This window comes from Barbatula barbatula (genome assembly GCF_947034865.1).
Source record: "Barbatula barbatula genome assembly, chromosome: 4".
NCBI lineage: Eukaryota > Metazoa > Chordata > Actinopteri > Cypriniformes > Nemacheilidae > Barbatula > Barbatula barbatula.
In genome coordinates, this window is record NC_136768.1 from 25,100,864 (window position 1) to 25,123,559 (window position 22,696).

A 22,696-nucleotide genomic window follows, 5' to 3' on the forward strand; every position below is an offset into this window, starting at 1 on the left:
GTAGTTTAGTGTAGTGTGTAGTGTGTAGTGTAGTGTGTAGTTTAGTGTAGCGGAGTGTAGTGTGTAGTGTAGTGTGTAGTTTAGTGTAGTGGAGTGTAGTGTGTAGTGTAGTGTGTAGTTTAGTGTAGTGTAGTGTGTAGTTTAGTGTAGTGGAGTGTAGTGTGTAGTGTAGTGTGTAGTTTAGTGTAGTGTAGTGTGTAGTTTAGTGTAGTGTAGTGTAGTGTGTAGTTTAGTGTAGTGGAGTGTAGTGTGTAGTGTGTAGTGTGTAGTTTAGTGTAGTGGAGTGTAGTGTGTAGTGTAGTGTGTAGTTTAGTGTAGTGTAGTGTAGTTGTGTGTAGTTTAGTGTAGTGTAGTGTGTAGTGTAGTGTGTAGTTTAGTGTAGTGGAGTGTAGTGTGTAGTTTAGTGTAGTGTGTAGTGTGTAGTTTAGTGTAGTGTAGTGTAGTGTGTAGTTTAGTGTAGTGTAGTTGTGTGTAGTTTAGTGTAGTGTGTAGTTTAGTGTGTTGTGTAGTTTAGTGTAGTGTGTAGTTTAGTGTAGTTTAGTGTAGTGTAGTGTAGTGCAGTGCAGTGCAGTGCAGTGCAGTGTAGTGTGAAGTTTAGTGTAGTTTAGTGTAGTGTGTAGTTTAGTGTAGTGTAGTGTAGTGTGTAGTGTATAGTTTAGTGTAGTGTGTAGTTTAGCGCAGTTTGTAGTTTAGTGTAGTTGTGTAGTTTAGTCTAGTGTGTAGTTTAGTGTAGTTTGTAGTGTAGTTGTGTGTAGTTTAGTGTAGTGTGTAGTGTAGTGTAGTGTGTAGTGTAGTGTAGTGTGTAGTGTAGTGTAGTGTAGTGTAGTGTAGTGTAGTGAAGTGTAGTGTGTAGTGTAGTGTAGTGTGTAGTGTAGTGTAGTGTAGTGTAGTGTAGTGTAGTGTAGTGTAGTGTAGTGTAGTGTGTAGTGTAGTGTGTAGTGTAGTGTAGTGTAGTGTGTAGTGTAGTGTAGTGTAGTGTAGTGTAATGTAGTGGTGCTCCAAACGAATTGTTCATTTGAATCGTTTTTTTTATTTAATTGGTCGAAGTAAATCACAAAAATACAATCGTTGCAATACAATAATGCCCGGATTCACAGACTGGGCTTAAGGCTAGTCCCAGACTAAAATGAATGTTTGAGCTGTCTTAACTAAAAATAACTTGCCCTTGCGTAGCTTAAAATATATCAGTGCCGTTGTTTTGTCTTCCGATGCACACCGGTAATGGGACTTTTATAAAAGCGACTTTAATAGCCTAATTTAACTAAAACATAGTCCAGGCTTAAGCTAAGTCTTGTCTGTGAGACCGGGCCTAACTGAGCTTGAAGAAAGGACTATAAATTACGCAATACATTTTTATATGAGTTCTATCGGTACTTGTATATTCAAGAAGTATTATACTTTGTATTGAGTAAATGTGCTGGCAGTTGTGTATTTAATAGGGTACGCCACCGATACCACATCAAATCCTGGCATCGGCGAATACTTGAGACCGATCCTATACCGTTTTCGTAAACAGGACTTAGTCATGCTTAATGATGCAAATGGGAAATCCCTGTTCTTCGCGTCTCAGAATGCAAGCGCAGGAAGTCGTTCTGTGCCGTCACAAGCAACCACTTAAATCAAGGAAGAAATGAAAACGTGCTAGCAGTATTTGAGAGTGGACCAACCAGCCGACTGCGACCGAAGAAAAATAAATATGACTTAAGCTAATTACTTTATTATTCCAGATATCAAAAATACTCTAGTTTAGCTTTGTATTAGTTCACGTTTGATGTCTGAAGCACGCCATAAAAAAATTCTATCAATTCACACAGGGCAACGGTACAGCTGTACAAACAGGTATCGGTTCAGTACTCGGCATCGGAACCAGGAAGTGTAAAACGGTATCGGAACATCGTATTTAATAAAGACTTTTCTATTGAGTGTTTCACTTGGGTACTTCTGCAGCTGTGCTTTAGAGACTCTGAAAATCGCCGAATCGGTTTGTTCAAACGATTCACAAAGACGTTTCAAAGAATCGGCTCCGTGGAATCGTTCGGACCCCGCAGCGGCGGGGAGGTTATCGGCGCCTCCAGTGGTCGACGTCGGTAGTTTTCATTGGAAAATCTGGATTCAGTGGTCTCCGCCGTTCCAGGTTTACGAAAGCATGGATCTCGTTCTGAATTCCTAGGAATACAAAGACTTTGGAGCAAGACAGCCAGTCGTCTTTGTTTCTATGGCTCTCGCGAGGAGAAAAGAGCCGAAGTGCGCTGAATGTAGCTCGCGCGCGGAGTAAAGCGAGCCGTTCGGGGATCATGAGTGCAGGTCAGTTTCCTGGACGAATAAACAATCGCTTCTTCTTTGAACGAGATGTTATGGCGTCAGATGTTTAGTGTGTCCGTGGTCAAATGTTGCAAAACCGAGCGGTTTCAGTCACGCCAGCGGTTTTCCAAGTGTTGCAACTTTATTCAAGTAGCGGCATCATCCTCTCAGTGTTCCTCTGTTAGTTAGAAGCTAATCTTGTGCTAACGGGACGAGTCCGCACGGCGAGCGCGACGAGAAACCCCGAATGAAGAAGGTAACGCAAGAAGTTGTGTTTGTTTTCATTTTTCGTGTTGTGTCGCGACATTCCGGATAAAGTCGTGTTTTTTGCCTCCTCCTAACGTCGGTTACAAAGAGCGCACGGGACGTTTTGATTCATCCTTTTGTTTCGACTTTTTCGCACTTTTCTGGGGGCGACTTTACTTTTTCCTTCGTGCTCTTCGGTCGGATTCGACATGGCCGAGGGAATAAAGAAAAGTCCCGTGGTTTTCTTTCCACGGCTGTAACTGTATCGCTTCACATCCGCCTGATGACTCCGTCTCGCGTGTCCATCTAAACGCGGGGAACGCGAGAGTTCACGAGAGACGATTAAAACAGCTCGAGCTCCGGGTCAGAGGGTGGGCGACTCCGGGGCGAGCCTCCGAATGCTTCCCGTAGAAACTATCGGATCCTTAGAATGGGAAGACCACCACGTTTCCACTGGAGACCAGAGCATCAGCACCCGTGCCGAAGTTTTAGAGAATAAATGTAGAAACAAAACGACTCTTGCATTGCAGAATAACCAAACTATACAAAAATCTATTTTATTGTGTTATCCAAATTGTTTTTTTATTAAAGTTAAAGTGTATTTACCATGTTTTTAGATTTGCTACAGATGCCATAGTAAGATAATTTTACGACAAATACCATAATTTGTCTGGGTTCTGTAGTAGATCCATGGTTCATTTTCACTGGGCATTAGGGATCGTAATATGGATATGACACTAGTCTTTCCATGACTTAACACTGGTTTTTGAGATGTATTATGAAGCAACTTCTTAACACAAATCCACTCCTTACTTTGTTTCAATATGACGTCATGTTTTCTCTCTGTACGCCTAAAATTGTGCTTTAATTGCATTTTGGAATGAAAAGACACACGCATTCTGTCTGAAATGGTGGAAACAGAAGCTGTACCCAAAAATATTAATAGATTCATTCCCATGTATTAATTGTGCCTTGGTACAAACATATTCATTTTTGCATTGCTGTGCCATCATCTGTCCGATGTCCAGGTAGAGCCATGTAATGGGACGTTTTGTTCTGATGCACAAGGACCTTGCATGATCATAAAGTCAGGGAAGAATATAAAACTGGTTTTGATGTTCATACACAGTATTGCTTGGTTCAACAGTCAATGTAAGTCAAAGTTAGACAGTCAGAGTGGCTTTGTTGCCATTACCACCATGTTATGTAATATTTCAAGTTTTGCAATTCATGTATTTCTTTTCTCTCCGTGTGAATTCATCTAGGAATGAAGAAACCGCCGGTTGCCCCCAAACCCAAGCTGGGTCATCCTCAAAAACCCTCCCCTCCCCCTATTGCCCCAAAACCCGAGATCCTCCAGCCTTCGCCCTCACCGTCCGTGCTCAAGAGAGGAAAACCTGCTGTTGCTCCCAAACCATGCTTACACAAAGTCAACCCCGTGGTTCCTCAAAAACAGCCCCAGCTAAGGCAAGATCCATGCAAGACACAGCATCCCTCTGTCTCAAAAAACGGGGGTCCCGCTCTACTCCACTCACACCTGTCACATTACATTATACCTCCCTGCCCTCAGGGTCATCTCCCAGGCGACAGGAGATTAGAGGGATCTGAGGAAATAAGTGGAACACCAGAGGTAGGGGTTTTCAAAGAGGATGAAAAGTCAAAAGAACAGCTGTTTTATGACACGCGAGAACAGGCTGACCTATCCGAAGTACAAATCCATGCTCCAACAGACTCCCACACTTCCACAGAGACACAGGACGAAACGCACACTCCCACGCTAGTGAATAATCTGGCAGGTACACAGTTACAAACATCTACACGGGTCCCAAGACATAGCCATGCACAACCCCTACAGGAACAGGACGAGTCTTTAGAGTCAAAACAAACTGGAATTTCTGTTGTTGACTTTTGCACTAGTGAAAGTGTTTGTGTTCCAGCACCGCCCAGCAAACCGCTCCCTGTACCCCACCCGCGACGTCCCCGTAGAGTTTTACATAGGCAAAATATTGTGGAGACTGAACCCTTGGAGTCTCAGTCAGACACCCCAACAGAAACTTCTGAACACATTCAATTGGACACGGTATTAGAAAATCCAGAAAGCACTTCAACAACTTGTCACACCCACTTGGACCCACCCCTAAATTCACATTTCTCTAAAGAGAACACAGAATGTTCACGCAGCCCAGATCCTTTGCACAAAATACACTCTTCTCATGTTGCACAGACTAAAGACACGCCTCCTGAAACAGACTCTGTTCACTATTCTGTTCCAACAAATGGCACAACTGTAACTTTAGTCAATAAATCTGCTGAGGAGGAGTCACAGCCTCCAGCCCCGCCCCCTAGACAGAAATCCCTCCCACAAACAGGTGATTCCTCATATAAGACCTCGTCGTCAGTGGACGGTCTGCTTTTGCACTGCCACTCTGACTCTCTCAGTTCTGTGGATAAACATGAAGATGAGGAGTTGCAGAACAACGATGAAGGTGATGAAGCATATGGAGATTTTGCCCAATACCCAATGACCCAAAGTCTTCCTAAACAGATTAAACTTAGCTGTGGACAACAAGTTTCGATGGCAATAACCAAGACATTTTTTAACAGAGATGAGAGGTCACCGAAGGTCATGCCCAAAAAACCCCAGAGAAACAGTCTTCCCGCATCGACCATGTTGCGGAAGCAAAACACGCCTCCTCAAACGGACTCGCCCCCTCCACTTCCTAACTCCAGCCCTCCCATATTAAGAGAACTTCCCGCGCCTCCTCAGGAGAAACCGTCGTGGCGGGTCGCCCTGCCTAGCATCCCTCTCTTCAGCAGAAACCAACCCTCACGCAGTAACAGCCAACCACAGGCTGAAGGTGTAAAACCTGTGTCAATCAAACAAAGGGCAAAATCGTTTTCCTCCGCAGATCTTCAGCGGGCGGACACTTCCGAACAGTTGGTGCGCTCCGAACAAGGGCGGCGTAGCCTGCGAAAACTTATAGAGCTACGCGTTTGTGCACGCTTGCTTCCGAAATTGCTTCGTAGTGGACAGTCCCTGGATTGCACTCGTGCTGATGCGGAGAACGAGGACCATAAGGACACGCCCACTAACCAGGTTGCCGCTGTAGATGAGGAAGCCGCTCTGGGTGATAGTGAAGGGGATTGTGGGGTGGAATACGAGAATGTCCCATTTTACGATGTGATTCCAGAGTACATGAATCTGCCCTGGGTCTATTCCAACCAGGACGTCGACGCAAGCGTGTACGAGGTTCAGGAACCGTGTGAGATCAACAGGTCAGTTTGTTTATGCATGCCTCTTTTTTTCACTAAGCCCACAAACTTTGGCTGAGTAAAAAAACACGAACATAATACAAGGGTTAATCTAATGATGTGCCTTATGTATATGACAAAATGAAAAGAATGCCATCACAAAAGTACCCAAATGACTCCGGCGGGTTAATACATGTCCTCAAAAGCTAAACAAGTGTGTGTGAGATGACGAATTGACTTTATTTAAAGACATTTAAAGGAAAACGCTACACATCGATAACTTAAAATGTAATTTGTGTTTTTTTACTAAATGCTTTACAACTAGTCCTCGGACAAGTGAAGAACAATGCGATTTGAATTTACTGAAATACATTTATGGAGGGTGATTCAATGATGAACTTGGTGAGCTAATCCTTTAAGGGTCCAGTGAAGATTTCTTTCGTACACTTAGGCCGTGTTTGTAAATTATTTTATAGACCACTTTGCAAGATATAAACACTGGTCCAGGAGCTCTTCCAGTTTCACTATTTAACATATGTAATAAAATCGTAAAGATATTTGTTTAACATTTTGTTTAATTCGATCTTCCAGCGATGTTGACATCTTCCAAAGTGGTCTATATTCTCTCTATGCTTTCCATGATTACTTTACAACGCATTATTACAACACGCACTTAAAACATGACATTCAAAAACCTCAGAAGTTTACAGATTCTTGATCACATAACATGTTCATCATTATCAGCACTCGTGATTTATTCGCACATCCCTATTAATACCGACAAACACAGCGGATTACCACATCAGGTGCCAATGCGTGGGAACAAACGTCAACATTTAAACCTGCTGAGCAAATGTTTTTTTTTACCAGTAGAGTAGTTTTGGTAGTTTGGTATGTGTGGTCGTGTAAGGGTGTGTGTGCGAGGGTTACAGTCCACTCTTTGAGTCCAGGTTGGGCTGTTTTCCTGTGGGTTATTTTCAGTGGCCTGAGCAGGAAATGTCTGACGAGAAGAGAGCTGAGCCACTGGAAAATAACCCCTCTTTCTCTCTCTCTCTCCCACACACTTTTCTTATTCTCAGACTTTTAATCTGAGATCTTCTGCCTCACAGTCATGCGTTGTCATTATAATATTTGCAATATTCTTTTGTCATGGCAGGAAAGCATGATCCTGATTGTAAATTTCCTGCGAAACATCATTATGAAGCATCACAGCTCATGAGGATTCCATTATAGCAACCATATTGCCTAATATGTATAAATCTACTTAAAGACCATTATTGCAACATTCGTAGCGTTTACTAAGGCAAACATCATTATTGCTCATACTTAAACCCTGGAGTGTGTTCAGATCTCTAAGTCTCGAAGTGTTTTAACTTTGCTGTTCACTTTACAAAAAACAAACCTTAAACAAAATCATTCCCCGTGCAAAAATCATTGTAAAGATGATATGAGACAAATGAAACTAGGAATTATGTAGTGACCAACAGCTATATTAATATTGTTATTTGGCAAAAGGCAAAGTACGTCATTATTGGGGAATATGGGTTTTATTATAATATAAACAAATGTTTCACATTTGATCTTTTTTGTTAATGTTTGTTGATTTTAATTGTAACTTTATAGCCATTATTCTGTGCCTTGACTCAAAAAGCCTTGCACTTTTTAAACAATTGTATTACATCTTTATTAATATATTTAAATAAATAGCAAAGACGTCGAGTTGGACATCAACTACTGCATATCAGTTTGTTTAGCTATAGTGTAGCACGGAACACTCTATAGTTTCAGGAACAATGAAATGCATCCTGGGATAGTGTCAGGAATACTGGAGTTACAAGTCTTTGCTCTTGATTTTTTTGTCTCACTCACTATTTGGAAGAACAAAATGAGATCAGATAATACAGTCTTGTGTGAACCGTATTTGACAATATTGTGTCATAATTGTGGGGAAATGTCTGCCTAATGCTTAAAAATATAGTGGCCTGTTTGCAATACATCTTCGCCGTCGGACTCAAACATCGTGTCTCAAAAACCTTACAGGAAATGAAAACCAAAACACTACATTTTTAAGTTTATAAAAGTGTTTAAACAACCGTGTTGTCAAAGTTTACGAGAGCAATATTTTTCATCGGTTAAAGGGATAGATCTCGCCAAAATAATATTTCTGTCATCGTTTACATTTCAAACCTGTATGACACAAAAGAGGATCATTTGAGGAATGGTGGTAATCTCACAAACCATTTACTTGCATTGGTTTTGTGACCGTACAATAGAGGTCAATGGGTGCCGCTGTTGTCCGGTTACCACCATTCTTCAAAATAAGAAATGTCAAGAGGGTGAACAAATGGTGGCAGAAGTTTCATTATTGTGCGAACTTTCACTTTACGTATTTGCAAAACCCAAAGACAAACACGAAGGGTGTAGCGACTCATGTAAAAAGAGACAAGCTTTACGCTGGTATTTCATTCTAAACACAGGCGCCGTCTCTTTAAATGTGATTTAAATGGGGTCGGATGCTGCGCTCTATTGGTTAATGGGAGTCAGACACAAGCACTTGGAAAGAAACCAACTAGTCTGTGTGTCCTTAAACTATCTACACATCTGACGAAATCTATATAGGGACATTTTGTGATTTAGACTTTCATTAATCTCCTGGAATGATAGAAACTCAAAACTCTTGTCTGCATAGCTGTGTGTGAGACTCGAGGGTTTGTGTATGGATGGATGGATGGATGGATGCGTGTGTGGCGTCTCTCTGCAGAGCGAGTTTATATAAGCCGTAAACAAGAACCGCTCTGTCCTCCTGCTGCCGGAGAAAGAATGAGAGCGAGGGAACCAGAGCAGAGGGCAGCGAGAGTGTGTATGCATGAGAGCTTGCTTTTCACTCATTCAGAACGGACCACTTTGTGTTGTTTGCTACTGTGTGTTAAAGGAACGGCTCACAAAATTACCAACGCTCACGTTGGTCCAAACCTGTATGATTTTGTTTCTGTAGGACACTGGGAAAGTTGATAAAAGCTTGTGCTGCTCTTTTTGCAGTTTACGGAAATTGTAGTTTACAGTACACGGGGGATCTTTTGCCTCAAAAGGCTAAAACACAATACAAATTGGACTTCATTTCAGGTTTTTTTAAACTTATTTCAGACAAAATATGACGGCTGAAGCATCAAATGCAAATATTCTTCATCTTAAATGCAGCTCTATAGACTACAGTCCGCGCGTCCAGTTAACTTCCGGTTTGGCTTGTGTCTAATAATATAACTATTTATATTTTATTTAATGTATTCATTCTTATTAATTTATTGTATAATAATTGTATTAATTAAACGATTTGTTGAATTTTGATGTATGTTCATTTTATTAAATTAGCAGTTTGTTGAATGGGTCCTGTAGTTTTGTCGCATTTAAAGAAACCGATGGTACATTGACATCTAGCGGTTGAGCTTGGTATCGCAGTCTAAATTCAAAATATCGGAGAGGCAAGTTTAGCCAAGTAACGCTTCTTCGTGGTTTCTTTGACTTTTATCAGAGATAACCTACAGGCACTTTATTATTTGTGAATGTGTATCGGACGTTATGGGCAGTCCACAGGCTCACGCATGTGCAGGAATGTTTGTTCATTTTGTTGCTTTGAAACCGTCTGTAATGTAATTGTACAGTTGTTGCCACATAAACCCTTTTTATGTTTTATATCTTAGCATTTCAGAGGCATCCCATGCCAGTTATTACTAGACGACACCTTCATTTTTAGAAATGTAAGGTTAAAGTTGCACAAGAGAACAAAATTGTAGCTAGCAAGCGTAAATTGGTGACTTTTACAACTTAACTGTATACTGTATATTGGCAATGGAATCAACAAAACAAGCAAATTGTATGCGTAAGTAATATAAAATGGTAATCTTATTAAACATATTAAATAGTATTCTTTCCCAAAATACCCAAAGAAAAAACATCACATTCTGTGAAAACCTATTTACACTATAAGACAAAAATGTCGCGAAGGTGACAATGTAATATATATAAAATTTCTTTGCGTGTAAATTATGTTTAAAGCGGCAATGACTCCCATTAATGTTTTATCCGTTTTAGGCGGTCGTTATCTGGGAATAACATACTTGGCAATGTTGTGGTTGACCAATCAGAATCAAGTATTCCAGAGAGACCTGTAATGAGAATATCATCCAAGAAAATATATTTGATTATATAAAAGTGTGACTAATTGTTTGACAGATCGAGCGGTGATCTCTCGGAAGATGGATTGAGCTCTAATGATGACGACGATGACAGCTCCAACTCCAGCAAAGAAGACCTGAGCCAATCAAAAGACAAAGAGGTAAAGTGTTTTTACACAGAGCCGCTTTTTATCCAAAGCGACTTGCATTGCATTGCATTGTACTATAGATTTGTTCTCTGAGTGTTCACACCAAATGAAGCGTTAAGCGCGAGTGATTTACATGTTAGGTCAATGCAAAGTCGCGATAGACCTACTTGCGGTGCGTTTCGCGCGAATTGAGCGTTTGCGCGAGTTGTTAAGACATTTAAAGGGTATACAATTAACCTGAAGAATGAAGACGAAAATCCAAACACGCGAAGTTATTGATTTTTAAATAAAGGTCTGTGCTTGACACATTAACAAATGTTCACAGAAGAATATTATAGCTTTACCCTTGATCACATCCGCGTGTTCCCTTTGAAGCCTTGTGTCCGGGTACGTATCAGATTCGAGCGGACGCTTTGTCTTGAGATAATCCCGAGAGACCCCAAGCTTAGGAACAGGGGGTCCTTTCACTCAAACTCCGTCCTTGTGTTGAGACAGACCCCCGATCCAAATAAAGACAGCAGCCCCTCGCAAACCTAAAACAACCAACACACACACACACACACACAAGCCATGGAAGAGACAGAGCGTTTAATGTTGCTGTGAGCTGTTGTTGTCAATAATCATGGTTGGATGCAACAACGGTGTAAGTTATTTGCACTTTATGAAACCATTATTTCTATAAAGTAAAATAAAAGGATTTTAATGTGTGCTTTCTGTAGGAGATCGAGAGATCAAAGAGGAACAAGGTGGTCCACATCGCAATGGAGATCATGAGCTCAGAGAAAGTGTAAGTTTGGTTATTGTTCTTTACTATAATATTGGTTTATTTCTGCTGTTTTAATGTGCTTAGATGTAGTAATTGTGTGTGTGTGTGTGTGTCTTTGCAGATTTGTGGATGTTCTAAAGTTACTTCACATAGTAAGTAACTGTTTACACTGACTTTCATTGTATTATGGATTTCTCATGAATGCGCTTAGATACTGTATTTTTATTTTGGATGTCAATGTAGAACGTCAGATGGCAATACACATCCACGGACATCTGTTTGGTTATTTCTGGACTTTTAATGAGTGTGTTGAATGGAAGTGTGTTCAACAAGATATAAATAAGGACGCTTAGACCTACCAACTAGTGGATTTTTAAGAAGACCTGTATGATAAGTCGAATTCACTGACATCAATGTGCTTTAACTATATATGAAGAGCTGGTCTTCAAAAGGTAAACAAAAAATAGGACATGTTTATGTGGATGATGAATTTATGCTGAGATGATGCCTGGATGACTATACCATATCATACCGGAAACATGACTAGCCAAGAAATGGACAGAGAGTGAAAGTTGCACATGGGTCGCTTGGTGTATTCTTAAGTTTCTACGTATAAAAATATATGATTTATATATAACGAATGCCTTAATTGACCAATCACATTAAAGGAATTAGAATAAAGATAACGTTTTATTGCACACTTTTACAGCCACGGAGATGTATGGGATATGCAAAATAATAGAAATGAAGCCCAACAGGAATTCTCAAGAAGGCTCTAAATTTGTTATAAAAGCAGTGCTTTTTAAGTTTAAAGAAAATAAACTATCATGCTAAAAGTCTCAGACAAGATGCGTTTCGTAATTGTTCTCCAATTCACCTTCATAATAAAAGTTCCTTCATCATTTACTCCGGGTGTTTCATTTTCTTTCTTCTGCGAAACACAAAAGAAGATATTTTGAAAAACGTTGGTGACCAAAAACACGTCGGTCCCCATTGACTTCTAATGTATGGACACAAAGCCAAAGCAAGTGAATGGGGACCAACATGTTTTTTCCCCAATATCTCCTTTTGTGTTCTGCAAAATAAAGAACGTCATACAGCTTTGAAATGACAAGATTGCGTGTGAAAATGAAAGATATTGTCATGTTGAAGGTCCTTTTAATATGACTAGGCAACTAGTTTGTTGGACAACTAATGAACTTATCCATACTTAACAAATTAAGGCCATTGAGATGTACAGAATAAGTACAAAGAGGCGAAAATAAATGGAGAGGATAGAGATGACTAAGGAAAACCGTTTCCGGAGAGAAGGAAGATCGGTGGACAGAGAGAGAGTTTTGGAAAAGAATTGCCCCCGCCCCATCTAAACCAGTAGTTTGGCCGTGACCTCGAACAGCTGTCCTGAACACGTGTTTGTGTGTGTGAGAATGTTCTCTTCTTCCTGTTAAATCTGTTGATGGACTATATGTGTTTTTGGAAATATTTGGTTGAGTGTTAGTTCTTGGCGTATAGCTTATCAGCATTCGTATAATTTAAAGGGATAGATCACCCAAAAATATAAAATACTGTCATCATTTACTCGCCCTTGTTCCGAACCCATTTCTTTGTTTTGCTGAACACACGGGAAGATATTTTGAAGAATGTCAGATCATTGACTTCCATTGTACTTATTTTCCCTACTATGGCAGTAAATGGTGTAAAAGATCTGTTTGGTTAATGACATTCTTCCAAATATCTTCCCGTGTGTTCAGCAAAACAAATAAATGTATACAGGTTTGGAACAATCTAAGGGTGAGTAAATGATGACAGAATATCCCTTTAATAGCACTTGCTTGAGAGTCATTAAACTATTGTCATAAAGAACCAAATGTCTGACTATGACTGGCACTGTTTGTGTGTTTATTTCTCGTTTCTTGTATCTATTCGCTGTGTAACGTATAATCCATTTCTTTGTGTTATACATAGTTTTGTCACATGACTATAATTTGCAGATGTTTGTTCAGCGTGTGGTCTTCATATTGCTGCTGTACACTGGACTTTTATTGTGGCTTTACCCGTATCAGGATTTTCGGGATGCGGTTGCCAAAGCGACGCGTGCGAGCGGGAAGCCCCTCGTGGAGGAGAAAGTGTTGAATCAGATATTGTACTATCTTCCCCAACTTTACGAGCTGAATAAAGATCTACTGAAAGAGCTGGAGGAGAGAGTAGCCCACTGGTACCACATACACTTACATACACAAACAGACATATGTGTGCGTGTACGTGCATTTACATGAAATGCTCAGTACTGTATTCTCTTCCGGTGACTCCGGCAGGTCCGATCATCAGAGATTGGCTGATATTTTTGTTCAGAAGGGTCCATACCTAAAGATGTACTCCACCTACATACGAGAGTTTGACCGGAACGTGGCTCTGTTGGATGAACAGTGTCGTAAAAACCCTCCTTTCGCCAGCGTCGTGCGTCAGTTTGAGGTGTGTGAGAGAAATTCAACAGAAATACTCCGTGACAGTAAAGTCGTGGTGACACTTTACATTAAGGCTCCATTTGTTAGCATTAGTAAACTAGTTTGTATTAATGAACAATACTGTCAATGTCATTTTGATGCGGTCCCTCCAAAACCTCGGAAATTCGGGAAATGGAAAATGGATGCTTAATGTATATGTATTATCTTTGTTGGATCACAAGCGTTACTGAGTGTAACTGACTATACCTTTTTTGTAAGTGAAAGCTGAATTTGCAAAAATGTGTACCTACCTTTTTAAAAGAATGACAGTGTCAGTGAATGTGATTTTATGTTCACCTTTTCTTTCTTAGATGAGTCCCTGCTGTGCCAATCTAGCTTTGAAGCATTACCTATTGAAACCAGTGCAGCGGATACCTCAATACCAGCTCCTGCTCACAGGTACACACATCACACAGAGGATGACGCATTTGAGTTTTCATTACACTTGGTTTTAGCTTGAATGACAAAACAACACAAAACGCCTGTAACAAGATCCATAAAAGGGAAGGAAGGAGGCGGGAACCGGCGAACATAAAATAACTTTTAATTAATAAACTCAAACGTAAATAGACACGAACCATAACATAAAATCCAGGCCTGGTCCTCTCTCACTGATGGTCCGGTCGCTCATCCTCTTATGCTCCCGATCTCCTCCATGATACGAGACCTTGCATCCCGGCTCTCGTCCCGCCTACCTCGCTACAACACCCTCTTAGATTTCTTTAATAAATTCAGTTTAGGCGAATGCTTACATGGATGGTTCACCCCCACCAAAAAGCGTTTCTGTGGCAGAACACAAAAGAAGATATTTTGAAGAACGTTGTTAACTGGCACCCGTTCACTTGCATTGGTTTTGTGTCCATAAAATAGAAGTGAATGGATAACGCCGTTGTTCGGTTACCAATGTTCTTCAAAATATCTTCTTTTGTGTTCTGCAGAAGCAAGAAAGTCATACAGACAAGTGATGAAGTTTTAATTTTTGGGTACCTTTCAGAGTCAAAGACAGTCAAGTTGCTTTGAGTAATTGGTTTGTTTCATCTCTTATGTTGTTGTATTGGATTTTGTGTGTTTTTAAACTAAACTGGCTTGCTTTGTGGTATGGGTTGATTTTATACAATCCAGAAAACCAGCAGTCAATATAATTCGGAAAATCTGCTGCCGTTTTTCTAATTCAGTTTTTCACCTTGTTTCAGATTATTTGAAGAACCTCCCTGAGGATTCGTCGGACTACAAAGATACACAAAGTGAGAACGCATTAATTCGCCTGAAAATGAACCAATCACATATCTGTTTTTCAGTTCTTTTTCTCACAATGTTGCATTGATATTTTAGATCACGTTACTGCTAGATCAATACACAATAAATCATAGGGAGTTGTAAAATGTTGACTGTTTTAAACATTGGTGTTGGGATTTCTTAGTATATTCGGAATCGCTTCTGTGTGGATCTGTTCAGGACAAAAATGATGATGAGAAAAGCTCAAATTTGGGAATATTTTTATGTCTTTATTGTGTCCTTTATTTTGATACCCAGCTGCTCTCAGTGTGGTGAAGGAAGTGGCAAATCACGCAAACGACACAATGAAACAAGGGGTATGACCAATACACAGACACACCCCCTCATGAATATGAATGACTTTTAACACACATCTTGTTTATTCAGGATAATTTTCAGAAGCTGATGCAGGTTCAGTACAGTCTCAACGGCCATCATGAAATAGTTCAGCCTGGAAGGGTAAGGAAGACCAGATTACCCACGATTCAGTGCTTTTGAGCTTAGAGGCTCTGGGTTGGTAAACTAACTTTTGTTGGGTTTATGTGTTTTATATGCAGGTTTTTTTAAAGGAGGGCACCCTGATGAAACTATCCAGAAAAGTTATGCAGCCCAGAATGTTCTTTCTGGTAAGAAACCGTATTTGGATGTGGTCAGATATGTTACAGTTTAGTGATCATAATAAATAAATGATCATGTTTTTTCTTAAATTTCTGTTGGATTTGCTCAACTGTTCGATTATAAAATAAAGTAATTATAAGGATTAAAAACCGTATGAATAGGTATGGAGTATTTCAAAATATCTGAACTGAACTGAATTGAATTGTGAATTGTGTAATTCATTTGTAAAAAAAAGGAAATATAATTAAATTAGAATGGAATTGTATGAAACTGGGGTAAGTTCAAACGTTTTATTATTCCTCATGAATGACGCACACAATAAACGTTACATTTCTGTACTTCTTCCTTTTACCTCATTTAAAAGTGAATTTAAACATTTGGGAGCAGAACTCTGATTACAATTAAGTCGTTTTGATAAACATGCTTTACAAGAAACACATAACTGGTATGTCTTTTAGCAAAAATAAACAATGGCATTGATGTATTTTAAACTATGCAAGTTATTATGACGCATCAAACATTCATTTTAGTCTTTGACAAGGCTTAAACTTTTTTCGGGACACCACACCTCTGTGTACTGGGTCCCCTTCAAATTAACATTCATGTATTGAAAAAGAGGCAAAAGTTCAGTTTTTTAGCTGGTCATTAACAAAACTGGATATTACTGCATATGACAGGAGACTGTGAGTGACGTTGCAGTTTGCTGTTGACATTCTGTAAATTTGATCTTTCTCTCACCAGTTTAATGACATTCTGCTATACACAACACCGGTCCAGTCTGGTCAGTATAAAGTCAACAGCATGCTATCTTTGGCTGGAATGAAGGTCAGATATCGTTCACTTTCTGTTATACACACACACGGAGGAAAATGTATATTACAATTATAATATTATACATTATTGTATAATGAGTTTATCACTATTAATAGGTGAGCAAGCCCAGTCAAGAGGCCTATCAGAATGAATTAAACATTGAGAGTGTGGAACGTTCCTTCATACTGTCTGCCAAGTAAGAAACACGCACACACTCGCATATAAATTCAAAGTCTTTATATTTTAATTTGAGAAAATATAACTTAAAAGTGTAGTTGTGAAAGTAATTATAGTAGTGGAATCAGGCAATATAAATGATTATAGTTCTCCGATCACTGGGCCTGAAATTAGTTTGATATGTCTAAATGAAATCAATAATATTTGTTAATAACTGGTTTGCAGTTCAGCCACAGAGAGAGATGAGTGGCTGGAAGCCATCTCTAAAGCAATAGATGACTACACCAGAAAGAAGATCTCCTTCTTCTCCAGTCGAAGCCAAGAGGTATGTTTCGACGGAGTCATGATTGTGTGACAATTCTCGTAATGTTTAAAACCTGTTCATACATTCATGTGGCTCAACAACATAGGCACAACATACCTCCTTAAAAGATGCTTTAGTATTTAATATTGTAAATTGTGTAAATAGTATAATTACTATAGTCGATACTATAATATATAGATAAGCCGGAGTCAATACAGTAGTATAATATTTACTGTAGGTAAAGTTTAACATTGTAGTATCTGGGAATGTGACTAGAGTATTTTTATGTGGGTAGCCATAAAATAAAATATTTTGAGAAAAGTCGATTATTGGCGAATTGTTTGCCTTTCACACAGTTTTAACAGCCAACCTTTACAATATAAATAGACTAAAGTATGTATAAAAAGTATATAATACAATGCGAACAAATCTGACATGCGGTACCGAAAAAAGATAAGTGAATTGTCTGGCATTCAAACTATTTAAAAATAAACCTAAATACGAAAAAAACAATAGACATTTGCATTAAAGAGTTCATAGAAATGTAATGTTTCTACGTGAAATTTAAAAATTGATTTATCAATACGTCAATAAACAACATTTTATCGACTCATTCATTTGGTGAATAGATGTTTAACTCTTCGTCTCCTGTGTATGTGGTTTTCTCTGAAGTTGGAGGGATTCTCGGATGACGGTCCACCACTGGGTTCTAAAGCGCCTATCTGGATTCCAGACTTGCGGACCACCATGTGTATGATCTGCACGTGCGAGTTCACGCTCACCTGGAGACGTCACCATTGCCGTGCCTGTGGAAGGGTCAGACATCAAAGCTCAAGTTTGCTCTATGATGTGTTGTTGAATGCAGAGATAGGTCTGACTGACTGTTTCGGTAACAGGTGGTGTGCCAGGCTTGTTCGTCTAATAAATATTACCTAGAATACCTGAAGAATCAGTTAGCACGAGTGTGCGATCACTGCTACATTAAACTACAGCACAAAGGTATGAGATGTCTGCTGCCAATCCCACCTGTCCTTTGCTACCTACCTTTTAGGTAGATTACTTCATTTAATTTCCAGATCCATACGCTGCTGTTTTACCCGGCTGGTTTGGATTTTGTCTTTTAGGTGACCAATCCAATGTGACCGTTTCCCCTAGTGGGCGGAGTTCAACATTCGCTTTTTCTAGAAAACAGAAGAAGATTCCTTCAGCTCTCAAAGAGGTGATCTAGCCGTACCGCATTTCTCAAAATGCAGTTAGAATGCGACGTTCTATTTAGCTTAGCAGTCACAGACTTAGATGCACAGTGTCTTGCTCTCTTTTGCTTAGTAGTTGCCACATCAAGAAAGAAAACGCATATGATTTCTAACAAATATCACAAGTTGGATCAAAACATTTGCCAGTTTTGTTGTTATCAAAGTAGAAGCGATTTAAAAATAAACATTCATGTTTAAAGGTTAAGTCATTATATCATTGCAATTTCCAATGGAAATTGATACAAATTCAAGCTTTCCAGGTTTAATGTCACTTCAGCATTATTAAGTGAAGGATCTAGGAAGAATTGGATCTATTACAACACTGTTGTTTATATGTTACTCTTAAAATCTCTCCCAGGTGACTGCAAATACTGAAAATTCCTCCATGAGTGGATACCTGCAAAGATCTAAAGGCCAAAAGAAACCGTGGAAGAGGCTGTGGTTTGTCATTAAGAACAAAGTCCTCTACACCTACGCCGCTAGTGAAGTATGCTACCTATACTTGTCAAATAAGCTACTTTAATCAAAACTTGTTTACCTACAATCAAGTTGCCCTTTATCATCTCTGTGAGTTTCTAATAGAGTGTTCACACCAAACGCGGTAAGTCGTGCTATTCGCATGTAGTTGGACGCTTGAACATTTTGAGTTTACTCGCATAATTCGCGCGTGAAATTCGCTTCATTACAGATGCGAATTCGCGTGATGGGAGGGGCTTCTGCCAGGCGGCTCCAGTCTTGGCTGACATGGATCTTGTTGAGATGGTAGATGCGCATTATGTGCTACGGAAGCCTGAAGAACGACGTAGACTCGTTCGGCGCCGTGTCTGGGCCCGTCAGATCTTTCGGAGGCGCAGTCCTTCATTGTTGTCTTGGATTTCTGCCTCCGCTCGCTATGTCATAATCACGGCCCTACTAGAGCAAGCACCTGATTGGTAAACGCAGCGCGAATGTTCGCCAAAGTTCAGATTTTTCAACTTGCGCAAACGCTCAATTCGCGCAAATCGCACCGCAAGTAGGTCTATCGCGTCTTTGCATTGACTTACCATTGAATTATTCCTTTGGGAATTGATTGGATCGTAGGAAATTGGAAGGCTTGCCATTGGACAGTCGGCAGTCCAAGACGTACATCATGCAGAAGAGTTGTTTCAGAATTTTAATTAAAGTGATAGTTTACCCAAAAATGTAAATTCAACTCACGAGTTGTTCCAAACCTGTATAAATGTTTTTGGTTGAACACAGAGAAAGATATTTATACGAATGCTTGTAAGCAAACAGTTCTTGGACCCCATTGACTACCATAGCAGGAAAAATTACACTGGTAGGCAAAAGTTCCCCAGAACTGTTTGCTGTTTTTGTCGCGAATGACGCGAATTGAACGTTGGCGTTAACCAATCAGGAGCCGTGAGCGAGCGGCAGAAGCCCCTCCCATGACGCGAATTCGTGTCTGTAATGAAGCGAATTTCAAGCACGAATAGTGCGATTTACCATGTTTGGTGTGAACACTTTATAAGAAAGCAAATCTGTCAGAGCCTAAAAATGGTGCACAGTGACAATTATACACGGACCAAATCGGGGATGTAAACCCTAATTGTAATTTAAATAATAACTAATAAAACAATTTTAGTTATTTGACTTTAACCATGGTTCTAGCTTTACTATGATTTTAGCCTCTTTCTTGTTTGCTTATCATGTCATAGGAGTTATATGATGTAATTAAAGTCACATGATGACGATTGCTTGTGTTGGCAGGATGTGGCAGCGTTGGAGAGTCAGCCATTGCTTGGCTTTTTTCTCAGAGAGGAGAAGACAGGACCAGCTCAAAAACTGCAGTTCAAACTCTACCATAAAAATACACTTTACTACATCTTCAGAGCAGAGGACATCCCCACCGCTCAGAGGTACACGAGCATGTCAAGACCAAAAACAAACATTTGTGTGAAAACGTTACCTTTATATTATTGGGCAAATAAATAGACATTTTTTTATTATCATTCACTTATTGAAATGTATGGACCCCTTTCACAAGACTGTGATGATGCGATTAACGGTCATCAGCATCGTAACTCCTCCCATGTTTTTTATATTTTCATTTGTTTTTAATGTATGTACGTTTGTAACATAATGCGAATTCATTGTATTATATTAACTTCGCATCAAATTACAAGAAAATAGCAAACGCTAATGCAAGGTTGTTTCTTATACAGCGTCTATGGAAGTCACGGTCAATTTGACATCGTTCTCTCTTTTGACGGCTGCTGTCAGACCCTCTGTTTTGTTAGAAGTAGTCAAAACACTATCGTTGAGTTTATCTTTTGCTTTTTGAGCAAATGAGAATGCGAAAAATATATTTGTTGTAGTCTCATATCCACCGCTATAGAAGTTTACCCAACTACGATGATTTCCGCTGCCGAGAAACCCTGAAACGTGAAAAAGGTCAAGTGGTTCCCTCGATTCAAAGCCTATGCATTTTCCCCCATAGACTATTGGAAGATCGCAAAAAAAGAGCTCTGTGATTACCAAAGGCTTATGATGTTTAGACATGTCGTCATCTTTACAAATTGACGCAACATTTGTTACTTTTGAAACCGAAATACCAGAAGTAAAAAGCTAACATGATGAGACTTTTTATGTGAGATGACGTCTAACGTCCCAGCCAAGGGAAGTAGTCGCTTTAAGCAACTTGTTAGCAACCGCAGTTTTTAAGACACAATAAGGCTTTAAAAAGTGTGTTTTATGTCACAGTATAATACGTGAAAATATTTTGAGGTTTTGTTAAGCACAGACCTTATTTCAGGCGATTTACCCATAAACCCGTAGACTTTGGGGCGATGGAACCGGAAGTCCTCAAATGCTGACTCCCTTCTGGGGTTTCACTTTGCATACAAAAATACATCATCTATGTGGCTTCCTATTGGCACAGCTCTGGTATAGCGCCCCCTGTGGCACCACAGCACTTGCTTGCATGAAAATTGTCTGCATTCATTTGCATTGACTGTTATTTTGGGGCCTAACATGCATACACGCACCTAATAGATGTTAACAAATCACGTGCTGCTTTTCCAGATGGATCGAGGCATTTCAAGAGGCCATGATACTTTGACCGGTCTGGATTCGATTCACCGTGATCGAAAAATGCTCATCTGGGTTTTCCTCCGGCCTTCTGATATGGACATGAGCAGAATGCTGAGGACGCACAAATCAGAACCCAGTTTGAAGCAAAGGATGCTGGTATTCTGTATAAATCTATCATAAGCAACCAGACTAGATGATTGTGAGGTATTAAAGTCTAGAATTTTGTTCTTAATGAAATTTGTAGGAACGACTGCCTCGCTGTGCTCTCTTTTTGGTGCTTAGCGTTATCACGAAACCAACCCACGAAACATTCAGGGTGTCGAACTGAGAAACAGATGGTGTTGTAACAATACCAGTCACAGGGTTTAGATATTGATGCTTTCATAGACTATTAGGTTTACTTTATTATGAATCCGTGTTCTTGGTTAAAACACTCCATGATGATATGTTAAGGACATAGTTTGAATCCACAGTATATTCAGTATCATTTGTCACCCGATGAAAGTTGGTCAAGCGCGTTTGATAGTCAAGTCTGAATGTGTATGAGGAAGTATGACACGAGGAATGTCTGAAGCCAGGTCGCACCTTTGGCACGGTCAAGCGAATGGTGGCATGGTCAAGCCATGGTGCATTATGGGAGATTTTGGATTCAACTGTGAAAGCTCGGGAAAAGAAGGCTTTAAAAAATGTTCATGAAACGCAGGCAGATACATTTCTGTGTTTATATTGCACCTACATGCCATTGGTTTTATGAAGGATAGATACTTTATACAGAAATTCTGTCCGTTCGTGTTGAATGAATGTAGCCCATTGATTTTATGACGTTCTTAGGTTAGCCTTTATAAAATATTTTAAAAATCATAAACTTAAAAAAAAACTATTTTGTACAAAGTAGGCATTTTGACTGATTTTTTAAACGTTATACTGGACGTAACTGGACAAACTGTACATATTCTGTAAATGGTAATATAATGCAGGTGTATTTAAAATAGTTGTGTTAAGTGTCCTCAATGAATTTTGGGTAGTAAAGACACAGTGCCAGGCTGGTTGACCATGCACTGTTTTAATGATCTATATAACACGTTATAACACGCCGGCTGTGAATCCAGAGAAAAAAATGTTGATATCAGGGAGTCGTAACACAGATCTTCACGTTCACATCTTTAATGCACCTTCACGTCTCTTAACATTTTGACCAACAGGAAAAAACGGACGTTTATTTTCTTGAAATGTTTTACTACGGTTTTGTCAGCTCGAAGCAGAGCAAACCACTGATCCCTCACCGTTTAAAGTGTAACGCATGTAATGGCCCTAATCGTTTTCCTTAACAGCTTCCGTATCGATCACTTGTGCGTTGGATGTTTGTTTACATTTTGTTTATTGAGTGTTTTGATTTTGGGAAACATCATACAGCACTGTTTTGTCAATCGAGCGATGCTCGAGTCCATTTGAAATGTAATCTGTCATCTTTCTGATTATCGTGGCACTGGTTGTTTGTTGGTACATCCAAAAATTCATGACATCCTAATTTAATTTTTTAATACGAGGAATTCAAGGGAGTAGGCTATGCCCCAACATAAATGTATAGTTCATATCATTTTTAATAAATAAGGTTATGTAATGGAACATGGTCACTTGTGTATTTGTGATGTCCTATGAAGACAAATATATATATTGATAAATAGGCTTCAGCTTTTTTTGATAAGGTCCACGCGGGTACAAATGTTTATTACACGATGTCATTCGAATAGATGTTTTAAGATCCCCTCCTTTACAAACGTTTCGAAAATAAGA

General features: G+C 39.5%; 1 protein-coding gene across 2 annotated transcripts; it reads left to right on the top strand.

The window, feature by feature from the left end:
* Positions 1 to 2,076: 2,076 nt before the first annotated feature.
* On the top strand, positions 2,077 to 22,526 carry fgd6 (FYVE, RhoGEF and PH domain containing 6). 2 transcript variants are annotated; one of them, XM_079453999.1, is made up of 21 exons: positions 2,077 to 2,304; positions 3,813 to 5,823; positions 10,030 to 10,132; positions 10,840 to 10,907; positions 11,008 to 11,038; positions 12,950 to 13,101; positions 13,202 to 13,358; positions 13,702 to 13,789; positions 14,584 to 14,634; positions 14,924 to 14,982; positions 15,053 to 15,124; positions 15,223 to 15,291; positions 16,025 to 16,108; positions 16,213 to 16,292; positions 16,499 to 16,598; positions 17,250 to 17,393; positions 17,474 to 17,576; positions 17,702 to 17,796; positions 18,189 to 18,317; positions 19,580 to 19,728; positions 20,894 to 22,526. In XM_079453999.1, exons 1-21 carry the CDS (start codon positions 2,295 to 2,297, stop codon positions 20,928 to 20,930), a joined length of 3,792 nt encoding a protein of 1,263 aa, XP_079310125.1. In that variant the 5' UTR covers positions 2,077 to 2,294; the 3' UTR covers positions 20,931 to 22,526. The 2 variants fall into 2 exon arrangements, with proteins under 2 accessions (XP_079310125.1, XP_079310126.1); XM_079454000.1 differs by having other exon boundaries at positions 2,261 to 2,557.
* Positions 22,527 to 22,696: the final 170 nt, after the last annotated feature.